Raw genomic sequence first — 23,180 nt, 5'->3', positions numbered from 1 at the left:
TTAGTATACTGTTTGCAAATTAGCCAGTTAGCTTAGCCTACACACTGTGCAACTGAGCTGTGAAATATACAGAAGTCCTGAATTCATGAATGTGAATTTAAAATCCACTGAAAGTTTAATTGGAATTACAAGAAGAGCAGTTCACTCTAAACTGCAATTCAAAGAAACCATGTTCGAAAAAGTTATTTTACTTAAGCTGCAGTACCATTTTTGGTCAGAAATGAACACAAATTGGTTATTGAGTTTAAAAGAAATCAGTGTTCAAAACTTCAAAACAAAATCTCCTTATCTTACCTCAGTTCACACAATAATGATTTTTAATTTTATGTGTTGTGTCCGATTTCACAGGGAATTGATATCATTTGTCAGTTTGAAGACCAGGCTACTATATGCCATATGTGGGAGAAGCATTTGTAGCTTGTTATTACAACAGTTGCTTAGTTTTTTTAAAGGGGTGATTTATTATGATTTATGATTATTATGATATTTAACTTTAATTAGTGTGTAATGTTGCTGTTTGAGCTTTAACAACATCTGCGATATATGATGCAAAGTGAGAGATAGGTTAGGAGACAGTATTTGCTTTTTAAGGCCTACAGAAAATAGCTGGTAGGGACTAGAATCAGCTTTACATCAAATGTACTTAAACACTGCATCCAGGAAAAAGCAACAAAGGGTAATGGTAAAAGGCATGACATTTATGGACAGCATGCACCAGGAGGTTAGCGAATCACAACACACTGTGCCAGCTAACCAATCTGAGCCAATTACGTATTTCTGAGGGAGGGGCTTCATTGAACCAGGAAGTCAACAGACCGTTTTTAGAAGAACAGAAATCGTGGTGTAGCATGAAGGTAATATATTAGAAAAGTAATTTAAAAAATAAAATAAAAATAAAAAAAACTAAGCATGAACACACTACAGTGCACCCCATAAAGACAATCAAGCCTTCAAAAATAACTGATTGTAAACCCTTTAAGTAACTTTTTATGTTTCAAACAGAGATGGCAATATAGAGGCAGAAGTTACATACTGCAGCTTTAAATATGTTCAAATGTAGAACTATATATAACCTGAAAAATGTAAACTGAATGTGCAATTATATAGGAGGCATTTTAAACACCTTATTTACTACCACAATATAAATCACTTTAAATCCAGTTCAAATTAAATTCAGATTCAGAATTAAAATTGGGATTTTAAAAGGCATTATAGGTATTATGTGATTTCTACTTTAATCAAGCATTACAATCTACGAGTCCCAGGAGTCATCGACAAATATTTGTGACAGTGGTCCTGTAATCTGATTGGAAAAGAATACCTGCCAAAACACACTGTACTATTGTTTAAATCTGGTTTGTTTGAGATGTCTGTTTGAGAAAGCCAATATTTGTGTATAAATGTTACATTCTCAGTACTTTTGTCTCTACGGGGCATGTATCAGTTATTAGAATGATGGTTAATATTAAGCACTGTGTCAGAAATAAACAGCACATTAGTTAGGGTGAGAGAGAACACTGTATCTGATATTATTTAAAGTTTTTCCTATTCCTTTTGTACGTAATGCTGCAGTGCACAGTCCTCATAGTTCTAGTGAACAGACAAATGAGGTAACCTGTTACATTGTACATGCATCAAACGAGTGAACTAGAGAAGATCTTAAGACCACCTGCAGCGGACTGTGAATCAGAGTTTGCACGTGGGCAGCCACATACTAATTCAGAGGCTAAATTGAGCTGGCAGAATGTCTCACATGTTCTCTATCATGCTCTGTCAATACAAAGAATAATTGGCATCTTTCTTCAGGGCTAAATCTGGATGCCAGTTGCCATAGTAACCGTGAGTGACAGGGCATTGCACTGTGCTGGTCTTGTTCTAAAGGTTTGTGGAAAAATTCTTTAGATGTTCAGCAAGTTGTGATTTGCTGTCGATATCAAGTTAGAATTATGATGTTGATGTTGTTGACCTTATACAGACATTTAGGGTTTCATGCTTGTTCTTTTGGGAGTGCCTCTGTGTGTCTGTGTGTGCACTGAGTAGGATCACAACAGTGATTGAGCAGTATAGTGATTTGTACAATTTTAGATGAGGTTACATTATACTACGTTATTTAATAAAATGGCACCTGTTTCTGTGACAGTTCTCCACTGTCAGATTCTTTTGCTTGCCAATTAGAACACTTTGAGGCCCTTACTGCCGTCAGTCATTTTATGTGTTCACAGGAAAGGCCATATATGGTAAACAGGAATCTGAGAGCATGGTAGGTGAAGCAGATCATTTGAGTTCAGATGCTGTGAGCGAATGCTAGCAAAATAGTGGATGGTTTTGATAACAGTTGAGATGATCGTGTGTAGCTACTTTTGTTAATATAATGGGCCCGATAACAGTGTTTTTGTAAGATGGTAGTTAGTAGGGCTCCTATTTAAGGGTGGTTAAATTTTTTAATTGGCATTGTGAACTTTTCTTGCTCGCTTACTTGCTTTCTTTCTTGAAAAAACAAACTACAAGTTTGATTGTTTGTAGAGCTTGCACAGTGCGATTTTTTTTTTTTTTTACTTCATATATCAGTATGATATCCAATAATGAAATTATTATTATTATGTAGAAATTAAATATTTTATTTTTACAGCAGTATTCTTTTAATAACAATAACAAATAAATCAATAATAATACAATAATATTATACTAAAACGAAAATATTTTATACAGTATTGTTCAAAATAATAGCAGTACAATGTGACTAACCAGAATAATCAAGGTTTTTAGTATATTTTTTATTGCTACGTGGCAAACAAGTTACCAGTAGGTTCAGTAGATTGTCAGAAAACAAACAAGACCCAGCATTCATGATATGCACGCTCTTAAGGCTGTGCAATTGGGCAATTAGTTGAAAGGGGTGTGTTCAAAAAAATAGCAGTGTCTACCTTTGACTGTACAAACTCAAAACTATTTTGTACAAACATTTTTTTTTTCTGGGATTTAGCAATCCTGTGAATCACTAAACTAATATTTAGTTGTATGACCACAGTTTTTTAAAACTGCTTGACATCTGTGTGGCATGGAGTCAACCAACTTGTGGCACCTCTCAGCTGTTATTCCACTCCATGATTCTTTAACAACATTCCACAATTCATTCACATTTCTTGGTTTTGCTTCAGAAACAGCATTTTTGATATCACCCCACAAGTTCTCAATTGGATTAAGGTCTGGAGATTGGGCTAGCAACTCCATAACATTAATTTTGTTGGTTTGGAACCAAGACTTTGCCCGTTTACTAGTGTGTTTTGGGTCATTGTCTTGTTGAAACAACCATTTCAAGGGCATGTCCTCTTCAGCATAGGGCAACATGACCTCTTCAAGTATTTTAACATATGCAAACTGATCCATGATCCCTGGTGTGCGATAAATAGGCCCAACACCATAGTAGGAGAAACATGCCCATATCATGATGCTTGCACCTCCATGCTTCACTGTCTTCACTGTGTACTGTGGCTTGAATTCAGAGTTTGGGGGTCGTCTCACAAACTGCCTGTGGCCCTTGGACCCAAAAAGAACAATTTTACTCTCATCAGTCCACAAAATGTTCCTCCATTTCTCTTTAGGCCAGTTGATGTGTTCTTTGGCAAATTATAACCTCTTCTGCACATGCCTTTTTTTTAACAGAGGGACTTTGCGGGGGATTCTTGAAAATAGATTAGCTTCACACAGACGTCTTCTAACTGTCACAGTACTTACAGGTAACTCCAGACTGTCTTTGATCATCCTGGAGGTGATCATTGGCTGAGCCTTTGCCATTCTGGTTATTCTTCTATCCATTTTGATGGTTATCTTCCGTTTTCTTCCACGTCTCTCTGGTTTTGCTCTCCATTTTAAGGCATTGGAGATCATTTTAGCTGAACAGCCTATCATTTTTTGCACCTCTTTATAGGTTTTCCCCTCTCTAATCAACTTTTTAATCAAAGTACGCTTTTCTTCTGAACAATGTCTTGAACGACCCATTTTCCTCAGCTTTCAAATGCATGTTCAACAAGTGTTGGCTTCATCCTTAAATAGGGGCCACCTGATTCACACCTGTTTCTTCACAAAATTGATGACCTCAGTGATTGAATGCCACACTGCTATTTTTTTGAACACACCCCTTTCAACTAATTCAACTAATTGCCCAATTGCACAGCCTTAAGAGCGTGCATATCATGAATGCTGGGTCTCATTTGTTTTCTGAGAATCTACTGAACCTACTGGTAACTTGTTTGCCACGTAGCAATAAAAAAAATATACGAAAAACCTTGATTATTCTGGTTAGTCACATTGTACTGCTATTATTTTGAACAATACTGTATGTTAATATATTTTTATATTTTTGTATATCAAGCACTGTAAAATTAAATGTGTATCAAATTTTAAATAAGCTTGCATGCAGACTTGAAGTTTGTGAAGAGACATTTACTGACAACCATGGCACTCTGAGACACTGAAAACACTAATTCATGAGCTGTAAAATAACACAGTAATACACTTTACTCTGAAACACATAACACATTCATGTAATTTCAACATATCAAAAAAAAAAACTAAAAAACACATTTATGTTATTTTGATTAATCACACAGCCCTGGTCGCCACCAGTAGCATTGTTGGCTGTCCATAGTTAGATTTCTTGCCCGCTAACCTTTTCTGATCCCGTCCACTCTTCTCTTTCTCTTCCCCCCTTGCTTCCTGTTCACTTACTGTCCTATTGCATAATTGGGTTAATACCTGACTACAGATAAGCTTCAGGACAAATTAAACTGTTATCAATACTTGCGTTGTATTATCTCTGTATACTTCAATGTTAATGGCTGTTGCTTGTCATTTTCCTTCACTGAATGATGTGGCCGACGTTTGGTCGACGTGCATGTGATATCCATGCGCATGTGCGGTGGGTGTTTACGTGCAATCAGTCATCGCAGAAAGAGTGAAATGTTCGAAAGTGTTGGCTCACAATACAAAACTAAGCGACACCAGTGTCAGATAAAACATATGCAGTAGTAAACAAAGCAGGCAACACTAGTAATATAATAAAACATTTACTAACAAAACTCAAGCAGTGCGCTTTACTGTGTCTCCCTGCTCCAACTCCAACTGCAAGACACATTCACATCAAATGTTACTTCAGCGGTTGAGTTACACTCACGATACACTGCACTTATTCACAGTTACAAAAGTAAATGTGTTTTTAAGCCTTGCCGGTTAAACATTTAATTTGCACGCTGTTCTGACGTGCATATTCAGAGCGTGTACACCCGAAGTGTGTGTACACTAAAAAGCTGGTCAAACAGCACTGATTACTTAGTTTTCACAAAAGTTTTACATATAAAAACTGTTAGTTATGTCTAAAGTGAAAGTACAGTTATGTTAACAGAAAAGGTTTTGTGCAACTCACAGAACTAAACATGCTGCTGATTATTGATTATCATGCAGGATAGTTAACCCAAAAATGTAAATTCTGTCATTATTTAATCACTGTCACGTTGTACCAAACCTGTAATAATTTATTTCTTGTGCTGAACACAAAATAATATTTTGAAGAATGTGGGTAACCAAATAGTTGCTGGTACCACTGACTTTAAGTTTCAGGAGACCAGTTTGGTTTCCCACAATCTTCCAAATAACTTTTATTTTAACAGAAGAAACAAAATCATTCAGGTTTAAAACAACATGAGAGTGAGTAAATGATGACACACTTTTCATTTCATTTCAAACTATTAATTTAATATTAATAAAATAAGACACAAAGAGAAAAATAAGTCACTGCTCTTGACTGAAGAACTTTAATACAGTTGCTATATTTCAAGAGTATTAAAATAACTATAGTAACTGTATTGATAAGTAACATTATCGTTATCGATAAAATGTAAACGATACCCATCCTTACTGCACTTTTAAAAATGTGGGGCTAAAATAAGCACCTAAAGATATCAACTGAACTTTAATACACTGAACTTTAATACAGTTGCTATATTTCAAGAGTATTAAAATAACTATAGTAACTGTATTGATAAGTAACATTATCGTTATCGATAAAATGTAAACGATACCCATCCTTACTGCACTTTTAAAAATATGGGGCTAAAATAAGCACCTAAAGATATCAACTGAAATTCTGTTAATGTAAGGAAATGGAAGCTCTCATGTGGGACACAGACTTTCATTCTTGAAATGATGAAGCGATGCGCAGTCTGCTGTGAGGACTCTGAGTCTTGTACCCAGGTCTGCTCAACAGGATCTATCCTCAATTTCTGCTCGTCAGACTCGACTTGACTAAAGGCTTGTGTGGGTGTTGGTGGTATCTTTGAAGGAAGTTTTTGTGTTTGTCGGGTCTGTGAGCATGTGTGTGGGCAAAGAACCGGTGTTACTGGAGTCATTCTTCCTCTGACTGCCTTTTATACACTTCCTGACGTCAAGGCCAGCCGTTTCCCCAGTAACACAAGCTCTGCGCTGATTCATATAATCACAGTGAAATTCTTTAAAGTGGGATTTTCTCTCGATGCCAGCCGAGAATCTCTTTCCAAACCTTAAAATGAATCTCCATGCAGAGTGACACACAGATGTGCTCTCTGTCAGCATGTGTTTTGTATGGACTGAGTAATTTGCACGCTCACATTTGATTTTTGCATGAAAGCAGTGTTCGAATTGAGAGGGGCTAGATGTTCCCAGATCCACATAATAATAATAATTAAAAAAAAAACATTTGTAATAATAATAAAAAAAATTGATGATGGCCCTTTCTGTATCTTTAAGAAAGAAATAACAGACATACTATGATTTGACAAACTTTAGGAATTACTGAATCTTTTTTTATGCATTTATTTAATTATTCTTTAAATTTTTGTGAAGCATTTAAGCAATGGAACTAATACTGTGGATCCTTGTTGTTATATGATAAGAGTACCACCTAGTATTACAGACTTTTGTGAATGTAAGCTCATGCAATTAAAATGAATTATAAGAGTGGTTACGTATGTGCTGAACAATCACATTAATAACAAACTGGCAGGTATTTTGGCAACTGGAGTTTACAGTGAGTTCAGCCCTTCTTTGAGGTCAAATAATCAAGTGAAACCAACTAAAACTTTTTCTCTGGTCCACTTCAGAAAGCATCTTCGAACGAGTGGTTTCATACAATTCTCATTTTACTGTATATTTTATTACATCAGACATTCTTTTATGTAGTCTTACTGAGCATTTGCCAAGGCTTTATTACAATTACATTGTTAACATTTGATTATCCTAAAACCAATTAGTTGAAAATGAAAGCTTTTCCCATTTGTCAGTCTTAAGTTGTTCCTCTCTTGAAACCGCTGTCCAACTTCTCATGCTTTCAGAGAGTCCTATAGATGAGAGTTTGCCCTGGGAGAGCTGCACTGAGACAGATGCTTAACTAACCAGGGAGGCGTCGTTAGTGTAATCATGTGAACTCACACCGGCAGCCTCATTAATTACCTCTGCCGGCACATAGAGAAGAAGTGGAGATCAGAATGTGTGTGTGTGTGTATGGGTGATTTGTGGAACTGAGCTCATGGGATGCAGTTTGGATGGTGAAATGCACCTTTCGGAAGAAGTTCATGACACAGTGTCACCTCTGACCCCACAGGTTCCTCAAGATGAGTGGGGAGGCTTTCCACTGGGGAAAGATGAGGATATCCCATGCAGACGCATGCGCAGCGGGAGTTACGTGAAAGCCATGGCGGAGGAAGACAGCGGAGATTCGGACGGCAGCCCTAAACCCTCGCCCAAGATGCAGGCGCGACGGGCCAGCTACCTCAAAGCCACCCAGCCATCGCTCACAGAGATGACCACTCTAAAGTAAGTTCTAAGATTTGGATCCATTGTGTTGATTGTATTTAAAATTTTACACACACCAGTTTTCATTCGAACCATGGTTTCTGTTAACTAAAACCATTAGAAAACCATTTTGTTACTATTAAAAAAACTATAATCTTGAACTTACTTTATTTTAACTACTTGAACTACTTTTAACTACTAAATAAAATTAAAATTAATAATTAATAATTAATAAAATGTTACATTTAAATTTTAATTTATAAAAAAAAAAGTACTAAATAGATACTAAAATGCCATTTACAGAATCATGTATCATTCAGGTGTATTTGTGAAATTAATTATTTAATTGATATACCAAGTGTTTGAAAAACTAGTTATATAAACTGGAAGTTGTTATATAAATTATTAATAAATAATTAATTAATTATTATATTAGTGAATTATTATACTAAAATAAATTATATATGTAATGATTGTTTACTGTACTGTAGTATATAATAGTTGTTTTTTTTCATTAGGAACCAAAATTTAAATTGTTTAAGCTTAATAAAAGGGGTCACATATTTAATAGCCAATAATTTAAAGTGGAAGATTATTAAGGTTATTGGCCACCTAATTTCCTTCTATAAAAAGGCAGCTCAGTCCTGACAGCCGGTTACTTCTCTGAGAAGCTGTGACAAATTGGCTATTTTCAGATAATGACTACTATAATAATATCAGATAATAACTACTAAATTGATCAGCGACCATGTGCTGCAATTTCATCTAGTGAAGACTGATTCAAGAGTAGCTTTGTAATGATTCATTTTAACCAGTTTCAAACTACATTTCACTCTTGAGTTATTGGTTTAACTCAATCTTTTGAACCAGCTGAATTGATTAGTCGAGTGAATGTCTTGCTGAATTAAAAGACATCATGATGGGTAATTCTTTCACCTGAAAGCTGGTCCCATAACATATACAGAAGATTTGTTGTGGAAATGGGACAAAAAGATTATTAAGAAAATATTATTCAACAATAACCAATAAGCAAAAGGTGTATGATATCCTATTGTGTTGATTTTTGGACCAGTAGAATCAATCATCCAACCTTCCAACAACTTAAAAATAAAAACATCTGGTCTGCATTGATGGCAGTTATTATAATATTGGAACTAATTCAGTAATTGATTAATGATGTTCAAGTTTAAATTCCAGATAATGTCTTTTTTTCATAGAGTTCCACAATTAAGAGCCTTCATAATATAGTATGTGTGTTACTTAAACTGCAAGTAAAGTGAAATAAAAGTAAGCATGAAAGTGTTTGCTATTGGCAACAGCTCTAACCATGTTCTTCTGTGTTGGTATCCAAAGCTTGGCATCTCTTGAAGACTGTGCTTTAGCCACGTAATAGTCATCCAGCTGGCCATCTAACAGCTCAAAATCCTCTGCCTGTCCAATCCTCATTTTAAAGCGCACCAGTGCTGTAGTCAACACCTTTAACACCTGCCAAGCATGCAGATCTGTTACCATGTAGCTTTAGACAGTGACGAGTTTATTAACTGTCTGTTTTATCTGCTGTGCTGCACACATCTCCCTACAGAAAGGTGCAGGCAAAATCTGTTTTTCTAGATATTAATTTGTCTGGTACTCAGATCTCTGTTGTTTTGATGCAAATGAATGGAGTCCAATAATTTTTATATTTTGCAATTGTTGCTACTTTTTTTATGTATTACTATGTTATGCAGTAAATTGCTTTGTTAGGAAAGCATTTGCTAAGAACATGAATGTGATATACAAAAGCTTTTGCCTTCTAGGTCGGTGCGCAATTCAAATTAAGCATGTCTTTGCGATTCAAATTGAAAATCCATTAGCAGTCTATCTAGAGGGGCGTCAAAGACTCGTTATTGGATAAATTAAATAATATCAAATGACTGCCGTTGGATTTGAGAGATATTGCATTTAATTTAAAGTTTAAGCAAAACATTAACCTCAAACTGGGCGCTTTAGCCCTTTGACTACCACTCGGAAATGTTTTCTTTGTGTTCTTCCGTTGGTTTCGTCCAGCTCTCAGCTCAGATTGATTGGGTTGGACTGTTGTACCTCCATGCCCTGCTTCCCCATGGGCACCTGACTGCCGTTCATGTAGGGCATCAGGCTTTTCTGTTACTGCTGAGTAATGAGTGTCTAATCAGCCAGGGTTCAGCGCTGCACTAATTACCAACCTGCTGTATGACTTGGGGCTCCTAGCACAGCTTGACAGGCAGAACCCATAAAGGATACACACGGACACATTGAAGGGTGTGAGATTAGATGGTCAGACAGACATGCTTCCCACAGCGGAGATATCAGTCAGCGTCTCCACAGTAACACAACAACATTATTCTTTCCGGTCAGGAGCTGAGGGTGGATTTAATTAAGGAAGCATAATATGCTACGCCACAGCAGTGGCAAAGGTACAAGTAATTACTCTAATTAGCCTAGAGACTTCCTTAAAAGCTCTTGCGTTGTAAAACACACACTCCCATGCCAGTTGACTGAGGTCTTGTAAGCAGCAGGAGCTCGTCAGTTATTCTGAGCATTAATTGACTTTGCAGGTTCTCCACTGATATATTTAGCCGGCTTAATATGCAATATGACTGATTCAGTGTGGTTTTAAAGAGTCCAGCGTGTGTGTGTGTGTGTGTGTGTGTGTGTGTGTGTGTGAGCGGGGGTTGGTCTATGTTTAGGTAAGTCACTGTGGGGTTACCATAGTAACAGATTTGTGCTGTAATAAGTCTAAAGAGGTTCTCTCAAATGGTCTGTAGGTGGGCTGAGTTCATTAAATCAATTGTTTGTTCTCATTGTATCTGTTCTAATGAGACTAATGTGCAGTGATAATTTTTCACACTTTTCTGACAAAGAGCCAATCAATTTAGTATTTCATTTCATAATTTGTTTATATTTTTAATCACAAAAATCACATCTAATTTATATGTCATTACTATATTTTATATGTTTTTTGTATATGTTTTTACTATATGTTTTTATTTAAAGCCTATTTCGTGTTTTTTTTTTCTTTTTTTTACCTCTGCAAGGTTTTGACAACAACTTTATACTAATGTATAGTGATAATTTTCTTTATAACTTTTTTTGTTAAAGAGCCACACAGATGGGAAATCAAAAATTACCTGTATTACAGTGTATGATGTAGCTGTCCATCAGTGTAAACAATGTGCAAAGTAATTAAACCAAAAAGCACACGATTTATAAAGTTATTTGCTTCTAAAGTAAGGAGTCGACTCTGAATCGCTGAAACGAGTTGTTATAGATTTCAAATCTTTTGCCCATCTCTATGTATGTCTCTAGAACACTTTGCATAATAATCTCCGCCTACCGTCTTGAGAGAAAGGGAACTCTGACCTGCCCCCCCCCCCCTCACAGACGCTGTGGTTGGTGTGATAGCATCATGTCGAGGAGACAGTGTGTTTTTAATTGTAAAGGCAAGTTTGTTTTATTTTCACTGCCAAAGAATGAAGATCAGAAGAACCAATGGCTAAAATTCATTTTTACCATTTTTTCTTACTTGACAAAAAAATAACATTTCAGTCAATGGAAATACAAATTTAAATATAAATTTTAAAATAAGAGGGAATTTTGTTAATATATTCACTATATACATACACACACACACTTAATACTTAGCTCTGTACTTATGATATATATATATATATATATATATATATATATATATATATATATATATATATATATATATATAAATAATAATAATAATAATAATAATAATAATAATATTGTTATTATTATTATTATTGCATTTTCTCCCATGGTGAAACCAAAAATCATTTGTTAACATTTTTTCTCAGTAATTTCATTGTTGAGATTACCACTGTTTGACATTAAGGGTTGACATGACAGCAGTGTAATTTCTTTGCTTCAATTTCAGATTGATATCTGCTCAAGCTCTAAGAAAGTGCTCCGAGATTCCACCCTAAGCGTAGTGGAAAGCCCAGACAAAGATTGGAGGATTTTCAGATTTGTAATACTTTTCTGGCATTATGAACACTCATACATTTTTAATCTTGTGGAATTTCCTCAATCCTGCATTTGGATGGTTTTTATCTGTTTATTGACAGAGAAAAGCTTCAAATGCCAGTGTTACATCTGTATGTGCAAGGGAGGTTTTGTATGCTTTAGAGTACAGTCACAATCCTTCCAACCAAAAAATGCCCTGATTATATGCCTGGGGACAGTGCTTTGACCTTTAACATTGTTTATGATTAATAAAAATAAGTGACTGTTTAATTTCTATATTTATCGAGCTCGTTCTTTATATTAAGAAAGAGTGGAGCTGCTTATTTTATAGCTCAGAAGACTGAATAACTCACATGTACATTAGTCATCAGATACAATTCTGTATCTTTGTGAAACATGAAAATAGACAGTCTTAGATGCCTCAGGGAGCTGCCACTGCAGCAGAAAGTACGTGAGGCACAGCGCTGCATTGTGAATGGCTGACGTTATTAACAACCGCACAGCAACCAATCCGTGGATACGGACGCGACATCGAGGCAGAAACTTATCGGCTTATTCCGCAACGATGACATCATGCATAACCATTTCACCATGGGGGGGTGGGGGGGGGTGCGGCCCCCCTGAGCACTTCTTGTGAAGTTTAGCCATTCTGCTCTCCAGTAGTGTAGAGAGATGCCCCGGGGTGTTTTGGACCATACTGCTCCATGAGGAGTTGCTGTGTTCACTTATTATGTATGTGTGAAGTCATGCAGATGCAGGGTGGGAGATCTACGCCAAAGCTAGAGCTTCCACTAATTCCCATACTGCTGATGCAGATGCAAGGTTGTCTGCCTGTCAGCAAAGTGCCAGCGCGAGCGTCGGGCATGTGTGTGCTGGGCTGCGTGGGCGGCCTTAAGTGAGTTTAGCTGTTTCTCTCACCCCACCTGCTTTATGCCTGAGTGGCCTGATGGAGTCGTCCTTTTATCTATTTAAAGAGCCACATTCATATTGTACATTGCTGTACACTGGACACATGCAGAGGTCTTGCATGAGCGTTTGTTTTGCTCACAGCCCCCCCCCATGAGCCCTGATGAAGGGACCTTGACGAGGAGTGTGACATCTAAATGCGTTTAATAGTCGTGACGTCAAAGAACATGCTACATGTTTGATTGGAGGAAATTATATGTGGCTCTCAGATTACATAATGCCATCCATAGAAGAATGATCACAACACTATCTTTTATTTAGATGTGTGTTTTTGTCCAAGAAAAAAAAAATCCTTATATTTCATTGTCATTCAACAATGTGTTTACATGGAAAGAATTTTGCAGACTAATTTGTGTGTATCTAACCTATCTAATATGCATAAAATATATTAATATTATTATCATTTTTAAATATTTTTTCTCTTGACATAACAGGTATAAAAAATATAAATATAATAGAATTCTTGCAAAAGATGTGCTTACCCAATAACTGGTCCCAATAATATAAGAATTATATAAGTAATACAATTTTTGAAATATTAATTTATTACTACGTTTTATAAAATGAAAATAAAATAAAATAATTTTTGGAAAAAATATATTTTCAATAAAATGTATTATTATTATTGTTGTTATTTTATGTCAATTTTAATTTTAAATGTTAAATTAAGAATACAAGAGTAAGCAAAAATATATATTACAATTGTCTTTCAGCAAATAAACAAATGTTTCTTGTTTTCTCCTCCATGCACAGTATCTCTACAGAACACTCTCCAAAGCTGCAGATCCGGAGTCACAGCTACTTGCGGGCGGTGAGTGAAGTTTCCATCAATAGGAGCATGGACACCCTGGACCCCAAAGCTCTGCTAGCCTCTCCCCAATACCGCTCACGCAACGAGAGCTACATGAGGGCTATGAGCACCATCAGCCAGGTTTGTGCTCACCCCCAAACACGCCGTCATAGCGGGGTGCAGGGAAGGGAAGGTCAAACTCGGACCAGATTAGTCCAACATGTCCAGTTACAAACCATGAAAACAACCTGCGATTCATCCATTATTCATGAGATGAATTTAGGCCATCACCATAAACATTGTTCAATCACAGATGTATACGTCTAACCAACTCATGCTCCGTGTTTTGTAGTACCAGGATGGCATTCATCAGACAGTTACTCATCCATCTTAGGCACACTTAGTCCCCAAGCACTGATTTGTCATGCTAATTACTAAATGGCAAGCATTACATCATTGTCATTTGGCGCCAACGTTGACTCTGAGACAGCATGTGCTCTTTGATGGAAGACCAAAAAACAAAATAAACAAGTAATATTAGCATTAGAAATGCTTCAGACCTTCCAGTAAAGATTTTGTATATGGCTCATGACTCTTAACTTTACAGTTAGTAAATAAGAACGTACCCATCTAGCTCTCATGAGTGATTGGGACAGAGTTTCAAGCTGTAGACCTTGTCCAAAACACCCACCCTTTCTACAGTCCTCTTTCCACACTTCTACCTTATCACAACTTCATTAACCCCCCGCTCTCGTACACCGTCGGTTTCTGTTACGATCAACACTAATGAACATGTTGATCCTGGCACTGTCTCGCTGTCTTCCACCTTGTCAATAAACCGCACTTGAGGAGTTCCTCCCTGCTGGTGTGGCTTGCACCTTCATTTACCCTGTGAAACTGTCCTTCAAGCCTCACCGTGTTTCTTTTTTCGACTCTTCCTCCTCTTGCCACTGCCTTGTGTGTTTCTGACCTGCACATAATGGCATATCTGCAGTCTCTGGCTCCGTTTTCCCTTTCTTTTTATTCTGCACCCCTATAAAGTATAGTGCCCTATGGAAAGTGGGCCTCGAAGCCCACTTTCCCTGACCTCTGCCCTGTCTGTTTCTCTTGACTGCTCTTTTCTAATCTTCATTTCTTGTCTTTTCTTTCTCTCTGTATCTCCCCTCTCTTTTCCTCTGCCTGCAGGTGAGTGAGGTTGAGGTTAACGGGCAGATTGAGGCAGTGTGTGAGAGTATGTTCAGTGAAATGGAGTCACAGGCAGTGGACGCCCTGGACCTGCCCATGCCCGGGTGCTTCCGCATGAGGAGTCACAGTTACGTGCGTGCCATCGACCAGGGCTGCTCGCAGGACGATGACGGGCCTTTGCTACCGGCCTCCCCCCCAAGGACCACCACTACTGTCAGAACCATCCAGAGCAGCACGGGTCAGCATGCAATTACATTATCATTTTGTTGTTCTGTCTATCCATCTGTTGTCCTATCATTCATACTGTTGTTCTGTCTGTCATCTAGCAGTGCACTCTAGCAGTTAGGGGTAAAAAATATATATATATACTGTTTGCATGCATTTTTAAGGAATTTAAGGAATTTTAAGTAATTTTAAGCTGTTAAAATGTGTTGAGTAGTGAAAGAAAACCCATTTTGGTATTAGTGCGCACTGTCTCTGAACGATGTCAGAGAGGTGCACACATAAACATGGTGCTCATAGAGCACAGGAGTATTGAGTTTATAGTCCTTGAATAGTTGAATACACATACTTATTTGTGCCAAAATTCCTGTCTTAGTAGTGATTTAGGTCTTAAGTGAAAGCAAATGGCTAAGAAATACAACACGTGTAAGAGTATATTGGATCTTGGTAGCTCTTAAAGTGTTGATCAAACAAAAGACAGAAAATATGTCACTGCTCTTGACTAAATCGCTTTTGTAACTTTAATTTAATTTATACAGCAAAGAATATGCAGTGTTTTTCTACATTTGATTACTTTATATATTGTAGCATTTTTTTCCTACTGTAAATTGTTGTCCAATTGCTTGTAATTAGTTTCTTATTCTTGTAGGGCTGGGCGATATATCGAACGATATGATCATGCGCATCTAGTCAGTAAATCTGGTTCCGTGATTACCGCTAAATCGCCATCACCTGCTTATAATTGGAGTGGGATTTAATAGACAGAGCCGTAGATCGCTGACAAGCTACGCAATATCGCGTTCATTATCGAAAGCGATTCATCTGGGATAATGAACGTGATATTGTGTAGCTTGTCAGCGATCTACGGCTCTGTCTATTAAATGCCACTCCAATTATAAGCAGGTGATGGCGATTTAGCGGTAATCACGGAAGCAGCTTTACTGATTAGATGCGCATGATCATATCGTTAGATTTATCGCCCAGCCCTATATTCTTGTTTAATCACTGACTTTTTACTTGCTTTTTTTCTTGCTTTTTTGGGCTAGTATTATTTTTTTGTGATATTGACACTGGTAACAAGAATTAAGCAAAAATAAGTGTACCATATGGCCCACCCCATTCTAGCAGTATATAAGACTCTCTATCATGTATCAAGAAGGTTGCCAGAGGAAGAATCAATATTCATTTGTTGTCCTTTCTGTGGTCCACAATATGTTTATCCTCAGAAGCCCTGGCAGGATGTGTCTAATTTCCTTTTTATTAGCACTGCGAGGCAATAACAGCGGTAATGGGGAAACTGAATGATTGAGTGAATTTGATTGATTGAATCCGATAACGAAGAGTAAATCATTGCATGTGATCTGAAGTGTAGCCTGTCATGTTATTGAGGAACATATAAAATGGAAATCTTTAAAAGAATTATACACTTGTACATGTAATTGGTCTGCATCCAAACTGAGATTTGAAAATAGATTGTGATATTTCAAGTGACCAAGAGTGATCCAGATGTCAGGCAGAATGTGTGAACTCAGTGTGACCTGTGTCTGCTTTTGCTCTGGGGTTTTCATTCATCTGAAACCCCAGTGATCACTAATCCACCTCCAGCATCACAACCCAGTTTGATTTCATCACAGCTGACATCTTCATAAAATTGTGCCCACAGTGTCTTGAAAATGCAACGCTTTTGTTTACTATTGAACTAAACCTATTGGGGAAGCCTGTCTGTTCTTAAAAATAGTTTGCCCTGGTTTAAATGTGATTGTAAAGACTTTTTGTTTGTGCTGTTTATCACTAGTATGCGTTTCTGTTGTTGGCCATTATTGGTGGGCTGTATTACTGAAAACAAATGTATTGCCGGTAAAAATAAAATGTCTGTTTTGACAAAGAATCAGTTTTATTTCCGCAGGAGAGAGCATTTGAGTTCAGCAGTGCTGCATGATACATCATATCATGAACAAGATGAACGATTATCAATGCATGAATCTAACTCACTCAGAATGCAAACAATTTCTGACACAGTTTTATTTTACAATTATTTTTTTTTATTATATCACTGTACAGTATGTAGATAGAAATAATTATATGTGACATGCGTTATCATAGGGCTGGGCTAGATATCGAGTTTGTACGATATTTCGATATATTCTTTATAAGCGATACGGTATGGGGCAATACCGTTTATTTCGATATACAGTAGATTGAAATGAGTGAATCAGCACATCTGGAAAATATTGTGGAGGACACAGACAGAAAGTGCATGATCCAATTTGTGATCCAACATGTGACAAGCTTTATATTAAGAACTATAGAATGGTTTATAGTTTCATATACTTTAAAGTGGCTTGCCCCATCAGATCCTGTGACAGAAAGGCTGTGTGTGAGGCTGACAGAGAATCTACTTAAGCTGTTTAAAGGGGGGGTGAAATGCTCGTTTTCACTCAATATCCTGTTAATCTTGAGTACCTATAGAGTAGTACTGCATCCTTCATAACTCCAAAAAGTCTTTATTTTTATTATATTTAAAAGAGAAAGATAGTCTGTACCAATTTTTCCCGGAAAAACACGAGCGCCTAGAGGCGTGACGTGTGGGCGGAGCTAAAGAATCATGAGTGCCAGTAAGCTTTTGAGTTGAGAGCATGTGGAAGCTGTGACACCGATCCAGAGGCTGAAATTTAACAAGAGCTGCATCAGCAAAGGCGGTATGCAATGTGGTATGTACTGAAACTGTATATATTTGCTTAGCGGTTTTGGAAAATGACTAAGTTCCACTTTATGTCGTCTTTTTTTTTTTTTTTTTTTTAAGCTGTACATGTGGAAAGTGCAGTTTGATGACAACATTGCATGTTGTTTACTTGATGTGCTTACGGGCTGATAGCTAAGTTAACAACACAGAGATATTTGAAGCAGTTTTACTCACCGCATGCGGTTCCAACACACGATCGTGACCCTTTTCCGTTGGGACTGCATTATCCTTAAGAAATAAACGATGTGCAATCCGAAATGCAGGGAACAAACAAAAACACTTGCACAACTCCGTTGATGCTCTGTAAAAATAAACTCCATCCACTGGTCCCTTAATGCTGTTTCTCTTTTGGTAATCTGTGCAGGGTTGTCTTGCCCTGGCAACCAAAAAAACACTTCTTTTGTGACTTTTCGCGACGCTCTCGCTCTGATCAGGCTGTGCTCAGCCTCTCAGGCTCTCAGGCTCTCAGTGCTCTGCTATACTGGAGCGCGCGCTCTTCCGGCAGAAGAGCGCGGACTTAGGACTCATATAAGGAAATTCCGCTCCATCTAACGTCACACAGAGCCATACTCAAAAAAAACTTTCCGAAACTTGTGACAAACCGGAAGAGGTTTTTTTGGAACAAAAATACTCCTTCAAACGTACAACTTAATTTTTGAAACTTTGTCCATGTTTAGCATGGGAATCCAACTCTTTAACAGTGTAAAAAACTCAGTATGCATGAAATAGCATTTCACCCCCCCTTTAATGTGTTTGAGATGTGCTGTTTTCCTTAATGAATAACTTAAATTTTACAGGTAAATTCTTCATCTATACATTTTAGAAAGTCATGGAAATATTTCAATTTTGCTGTCAGGAGTACATGATCCCTCTTGGGTAATCTCTGCTAAACCTCACTTCAGTGAACTGACACCACCATGTGCATGTGTGCCAAATAGAAAGAGTGAAATAGACTAAAATATATATTAGCTGAAATATTTGTAGTTGGAGAATGTGACGTAAAGTTTTGAAGCTATAAGTAAGTGTATTTTTATGATGGCACTAACTGTAAAGTGACTGTAACTGGGTAATCAAAACAGCCTAATAAAAATCTGTGCTTTTGTTCTTATTTATGAACCTGTTGCACAAAACAAGTCTTAAGTGTCAATTTTTCTAAATGTAGATTTATACATCATATGAAAACTGAATAAATAAGCTTTCCGTTGATGTATGGTTTGTTATAATAGGACAATATTTGGTCCAGGTACAACTATTTGAATATCTGGAATCTGAGGTTGCAAAAAAATTTAAAATATTGAGAAAATCGCCTTTAAACTTTGTCCAAATGAAGTTCTTCGCAATAACGAGTTTCCACTGCTCCAGAGTCCAGTGGCAGCGTTACTGCTGTTCCAAAATGCTTTCACTTTCCAGTAATACCACTTAAGCCCCTTTCACACTGCCATTCCGGCAAATACAGGGGTAAAGTGTTCCGGCAATTGTTCCTGGGTCGCTAGATTTTGCACTTTCACACTGCCAGTGATGACCCGGGATATGTGCGTGCCTTCACACACAACCCGTTAAGATCCCTTAACGACACGTGACATTAGGGCGTGACGTGTAATGTATGAGTCGAAAATAGGGGTGGGCGATATCTCGATATTTAAAATATATCGAGATATTTTTTAAACACGATATGGATTTTGACATATCGTATATATCGATATATTGTTTATATTCTGATTCCGCCACTTTGCTTGTTTGCCTTCCCTGTGTGCTGTGCTCGCCCCCCGCCTCCTTGCTTTTGTCCCCTCTCACCTCGCGTGTAGAGAACTAGTCAAAAAAAGACAACTGGCTCCATTATATGGAGATACTTCAGTTTTAAGGCGTAGGGCGAACGGCAGGCAGATGTCTACTGTAGGGCCCAATGAAACGCGGACGGAATCGCGGAATCCAGTCATAAAAATGGAATTTACAGTTTAACGCGGAATGTCACGGAATTGGTCAAATTTTAAATGAATTAATCAAAAGTCGGCCATGCACTTGTATCACATCAGGAAATGGACTAATATCTGCAAATATTAACCCGGAAAAGTCTATTTAAATATGAATCCTGCATGTTCTGTGTGTCTGTGTCAACGAATGGAGCAGAAGCGCGTCTTCATTCATTAAACACGGAAGCTCACATAACGCTCGCGCTGATTTCATTGTCTTTCCTCTCACTAATAATGACGTGAACACATGAGGAACATCTCCACAACTGCACTGAGAGTCACTTCATGAGCATCTGACCGTTTGATTTGAGTAAGACTAGCTCATATCACATCATAGACTGTGGTATCACATACACAGAACTGTAAAGGTAAACCCGTCAAAATAAAAGTATTTGACAGAAATCTATTACTATTGTACAGCAGAATGTAGATAGCCCACTACTACTACTATTAAAATGAAACGAACATAATTTTATAAGGAATAATCACACAACATTTCTCCCATGTTTTATTTTTAATAGTAAATCCCCTTTGTTTACCAAAAAATAAAGTTTGCTTAATTTTAAATAATTAAAAGATAAATTAAATGAATGTTTTATGCCTTCATTTGATAATCAGAAAAATTTAAATACACAGAATTTCTGAAGGGAAAAAAACATTTCACATAAGGCTATTTTAAGAATTGTTTTTAACTAATTAAGTTGTTTTTATGCATTTAAATAATTGCACATGCTAAAACACAGAATTAGGTAACAATAAAACATATGGTGAAGAAAAAAATTAAATGTTTCATAGGCCCCTTAACATGTAATATTTGCCATATTTGTTTTTGCAGTAGTTTTTTGGGGGTTATTTTTCCTGTAAAGATATCGAGATATATATCGTATATCGAGATATAGCAAAATATATAGATATATATTTTTTGCTCCATATCGCCCAGCCCTAGTCGAAAACATTAGGCACATTATACTTTCACTGAAGCAAGCGAACAATCTCTGCGTCAGCGCGGAAAGTGAGTAACTAATTGATCTCTGCTTCATTACAGTTTCCACATATTTTTTCATCGCGAACATTGATCTTCCTTCAAAACAGCCGGTAAAATAGTCGCGTGATAATGCGCGTCATCACTTCGACACGGAATTAGATCTGGCTTTTGTTCACACAGCGCTCGTCCCGGGTTGGATCCGGCAATGTTAGGTCCCTGACCGGGGTTCAATGTGGGAATCAATCCCGGGACGTGGTTGCTTTCACACAGAAGGCGACCCGACAATGTTCCGGCAATATGCCGGGTCCGACGTACTTTGTGAAAGGGGCTTTACAGTTGACCAAGGAATATCTAACAGTGATTAAATTTGGCATCCTATCACTGTACCACACTTGAATTCACTGAGTCCTTTAGAACGACCCATTTTTTCACAAATGTTTTTAAATGGCTATTAAATACTGTACATGAATGTGTATATATGCAAAATGTATAAAGCAGGTCAGGTACAGAATAGTAAAATGTTGACTGAGGCATTATCACACAATCATCACTGGACACAAGTCACTAAAAAAATCACCAATTCTTACTGAAAATGATTGACTTCAGGATGTTGTGTCGCTGCAGGTTGCTGTCACTGTGAACAGGGTTTAAGTTTGACAGCGTCTCTGATGGAGTTTTCACATCGGCAATTAGTTTGGAAAAGCCCAAGCGTGTAATACTTGTCAGTAAAAACATTAAATGAGAGATTATCCACAACGTTGCAAACGTTGACATGTTGAATTTTAATAAATCAGGATGCTCAGAGAATTGTCTGATGTTGTAATCCTTATTGGAAGTTGCATACACTCTATATGGTGCTTGAGACAGTGCTGCAGTCTCTCTCTGCCCTAGTAATGCAGATTTGAGTGCTGTGTTCTCCCCTCGTCTTCCTACTGTTCTCCAAATGCCTGCAGCTAGTCAGAGAGCCAACATATGGCCACCAGCCTCAGTGCATCTATTGAGAGAAGACAGCTGGCTGAGGGAGAGAAAGTGAAGAAATGTTAAAAAGTTTGTTAAAGTCCTATAGGATAACAATTAGGGTCTCACGTTAGTGCTCACGTCACCTGTGGGTAGATTTAATGGAGAGGAAGTGCAGGCATTTGATCCGCATCTTTGAGTCACAGCTTCGGTTATGGCCATTACCATGGTGCTCCAATTGGAGTGGAGCAAAACATCAGGGCATACAGCCTGTCAGAACTGACAAACTGTTATTTCAAAGCTTTCATTTGTATGCCATCCCTCTTGATAAGCAGCCAGACCTTGTTTACATGGAGATTTTAAAAATAATTAGAAGCAGCGTGGTCTAAAGGGTTTGGCCCTTAGATCAATACAGGGGCAGTGATGTTTTAAGACAGCTAATCTTTTCTATTCATCTCACCCAGTGCAATCCACACAAGAACGCAAGCAAACAGAATGCTTCAAAAACATTTTATGGCTGCTGATTACAAATTGGAAAAAAAAGATATAATGTTATGCTAACTGAGTATTTGTCAGTGTAAGCATTGCTTCAGATATTCAAGTAATTATTCAAGGAAAGTAAACTGTTTAATAATAAATATTTTTCTAAATATTTATAATTATTATTAACAAAATTATTTATAATTTATAAATTAGAAGAGTTGTATACATTTTTTGAAAGTGGTTATATACATTTACTTTAGTATAAATGACAGTGTTAGTAATATTCAGCTGCATATTTTATTAATAAAATGTATTCCTTTTTCTTTTTTTTATGCATTATGTACATTCACTTTGGACATAACTGATTGTTTACATTGATACCTTAGTGAGATTTTGATGATTTTTTGTATTTTCTTGGTACTGAAGTACTACATTTGACATCCTTAATTTAAATCAAACTAAGCAAACAATGGAAAATAACTGGCTTGTGTATGTTGTGGTGAGATGATATAGTCATCCGCTCCTGAAAGATGTGTGATGTGGATAATTAGAGCTAGTGTGTTCCTCTACATTGGCTGCACCTGCCAGCCAGAGGCAGATGTAGTTTGGCAGGGCTGTGGAATCGATTGCTGCCATTTGTTTAAACTTCACATGCTGACAAAACTCAGAAGGGAGCAGGAGCCTGATGTGATGCCTTGGCTGGGGTGACTCTGGCAAGAGATGTGACAGACAGACATGCCCTGACCTTCTATCTACAGTATTCCTGACATTGACTTTGTTTGTTAAAGTCGGTATGTACCCAACACCAAATGTATTTGCGTGGTCTTGTTTTGCCTTTTGCAAACCAGTTTTACTTCTGTAATATGTGAAGCAGGGACATTCAATCACAAAAATAGAGAAAGTGTCTTAAGGCAATTTATGCAAAGAACAATAATTATGAAAATAACTATAACAATAACTACTTTAGTGTCCACACCAGTGGATGTTACCTTCTGTCTTGTTGTAAGCATGCACTGCAATTAGGTCATCTGTCGCTTTAAA

The 23,180-nt window shown here is 37.2% G+C and overlaps 1 protein-coding gene across 5 annotated transcripts in view; it reads left to right on the top strand.

The window, feature by feature from the left end:
* The window catches only part of dlgap1a (discs, large (Drosophila) homolog-associated protein 1a), a 126,663-nt gene that overhangs the window by 78,739 nt on the left and 24,744 nt on the right, over nucleotides 1-23,180 (top strand). For all 5 annotated transcript variants that reach the window (XR_008152530.1, XM_052547982.1, XM_052547984.1 and 2 more), the window contains exons 4-6: nucleotides 7,634-7,845; nucleotides 13,558-13,735; nucleotides 14,780-15,017. Coding sequence is in view for 4 of the 5 variants with exons in the window: in XM_052547982.1 (XP_052403942.1) it covers nucleotides 7,634-7,845; nucleotides 13,558-13,735; nucleotides 14,780-15,017 (628 nt within the window). In the remaining variant the exon portion in view is untranslated. The remainder of the gene's footprint in view (nucleotides 1-7,633; nucleotides 7,846-13,557; nucleotides 13,736-14,779; nucleotides 15,018-23,180) is intronic.

The sequence above is a fragment of the Carassius gibelio genome, chromosome B2 (genome assembly GCF_023724105.1).
Source record: "Carassius gibelio isolate Cgi1373 ecotype wild population from Czech Republic chromosome B2, carGib1.2-hapl.c, whole genome shotgun sequence".
Classification (NCBI taxonomy): domain Eukaryota; kingdom Metazoa; phylum Chordata; class Actinopteri; order Cypriniformes; family Cyprinidae; genus Carassius; species Carassius gibelio.
The sequence above is the reverse complement of the archived record's forward strand: the minus strand, read 5'-3'. Positions and strand labels throughout refer to the sequence as shown.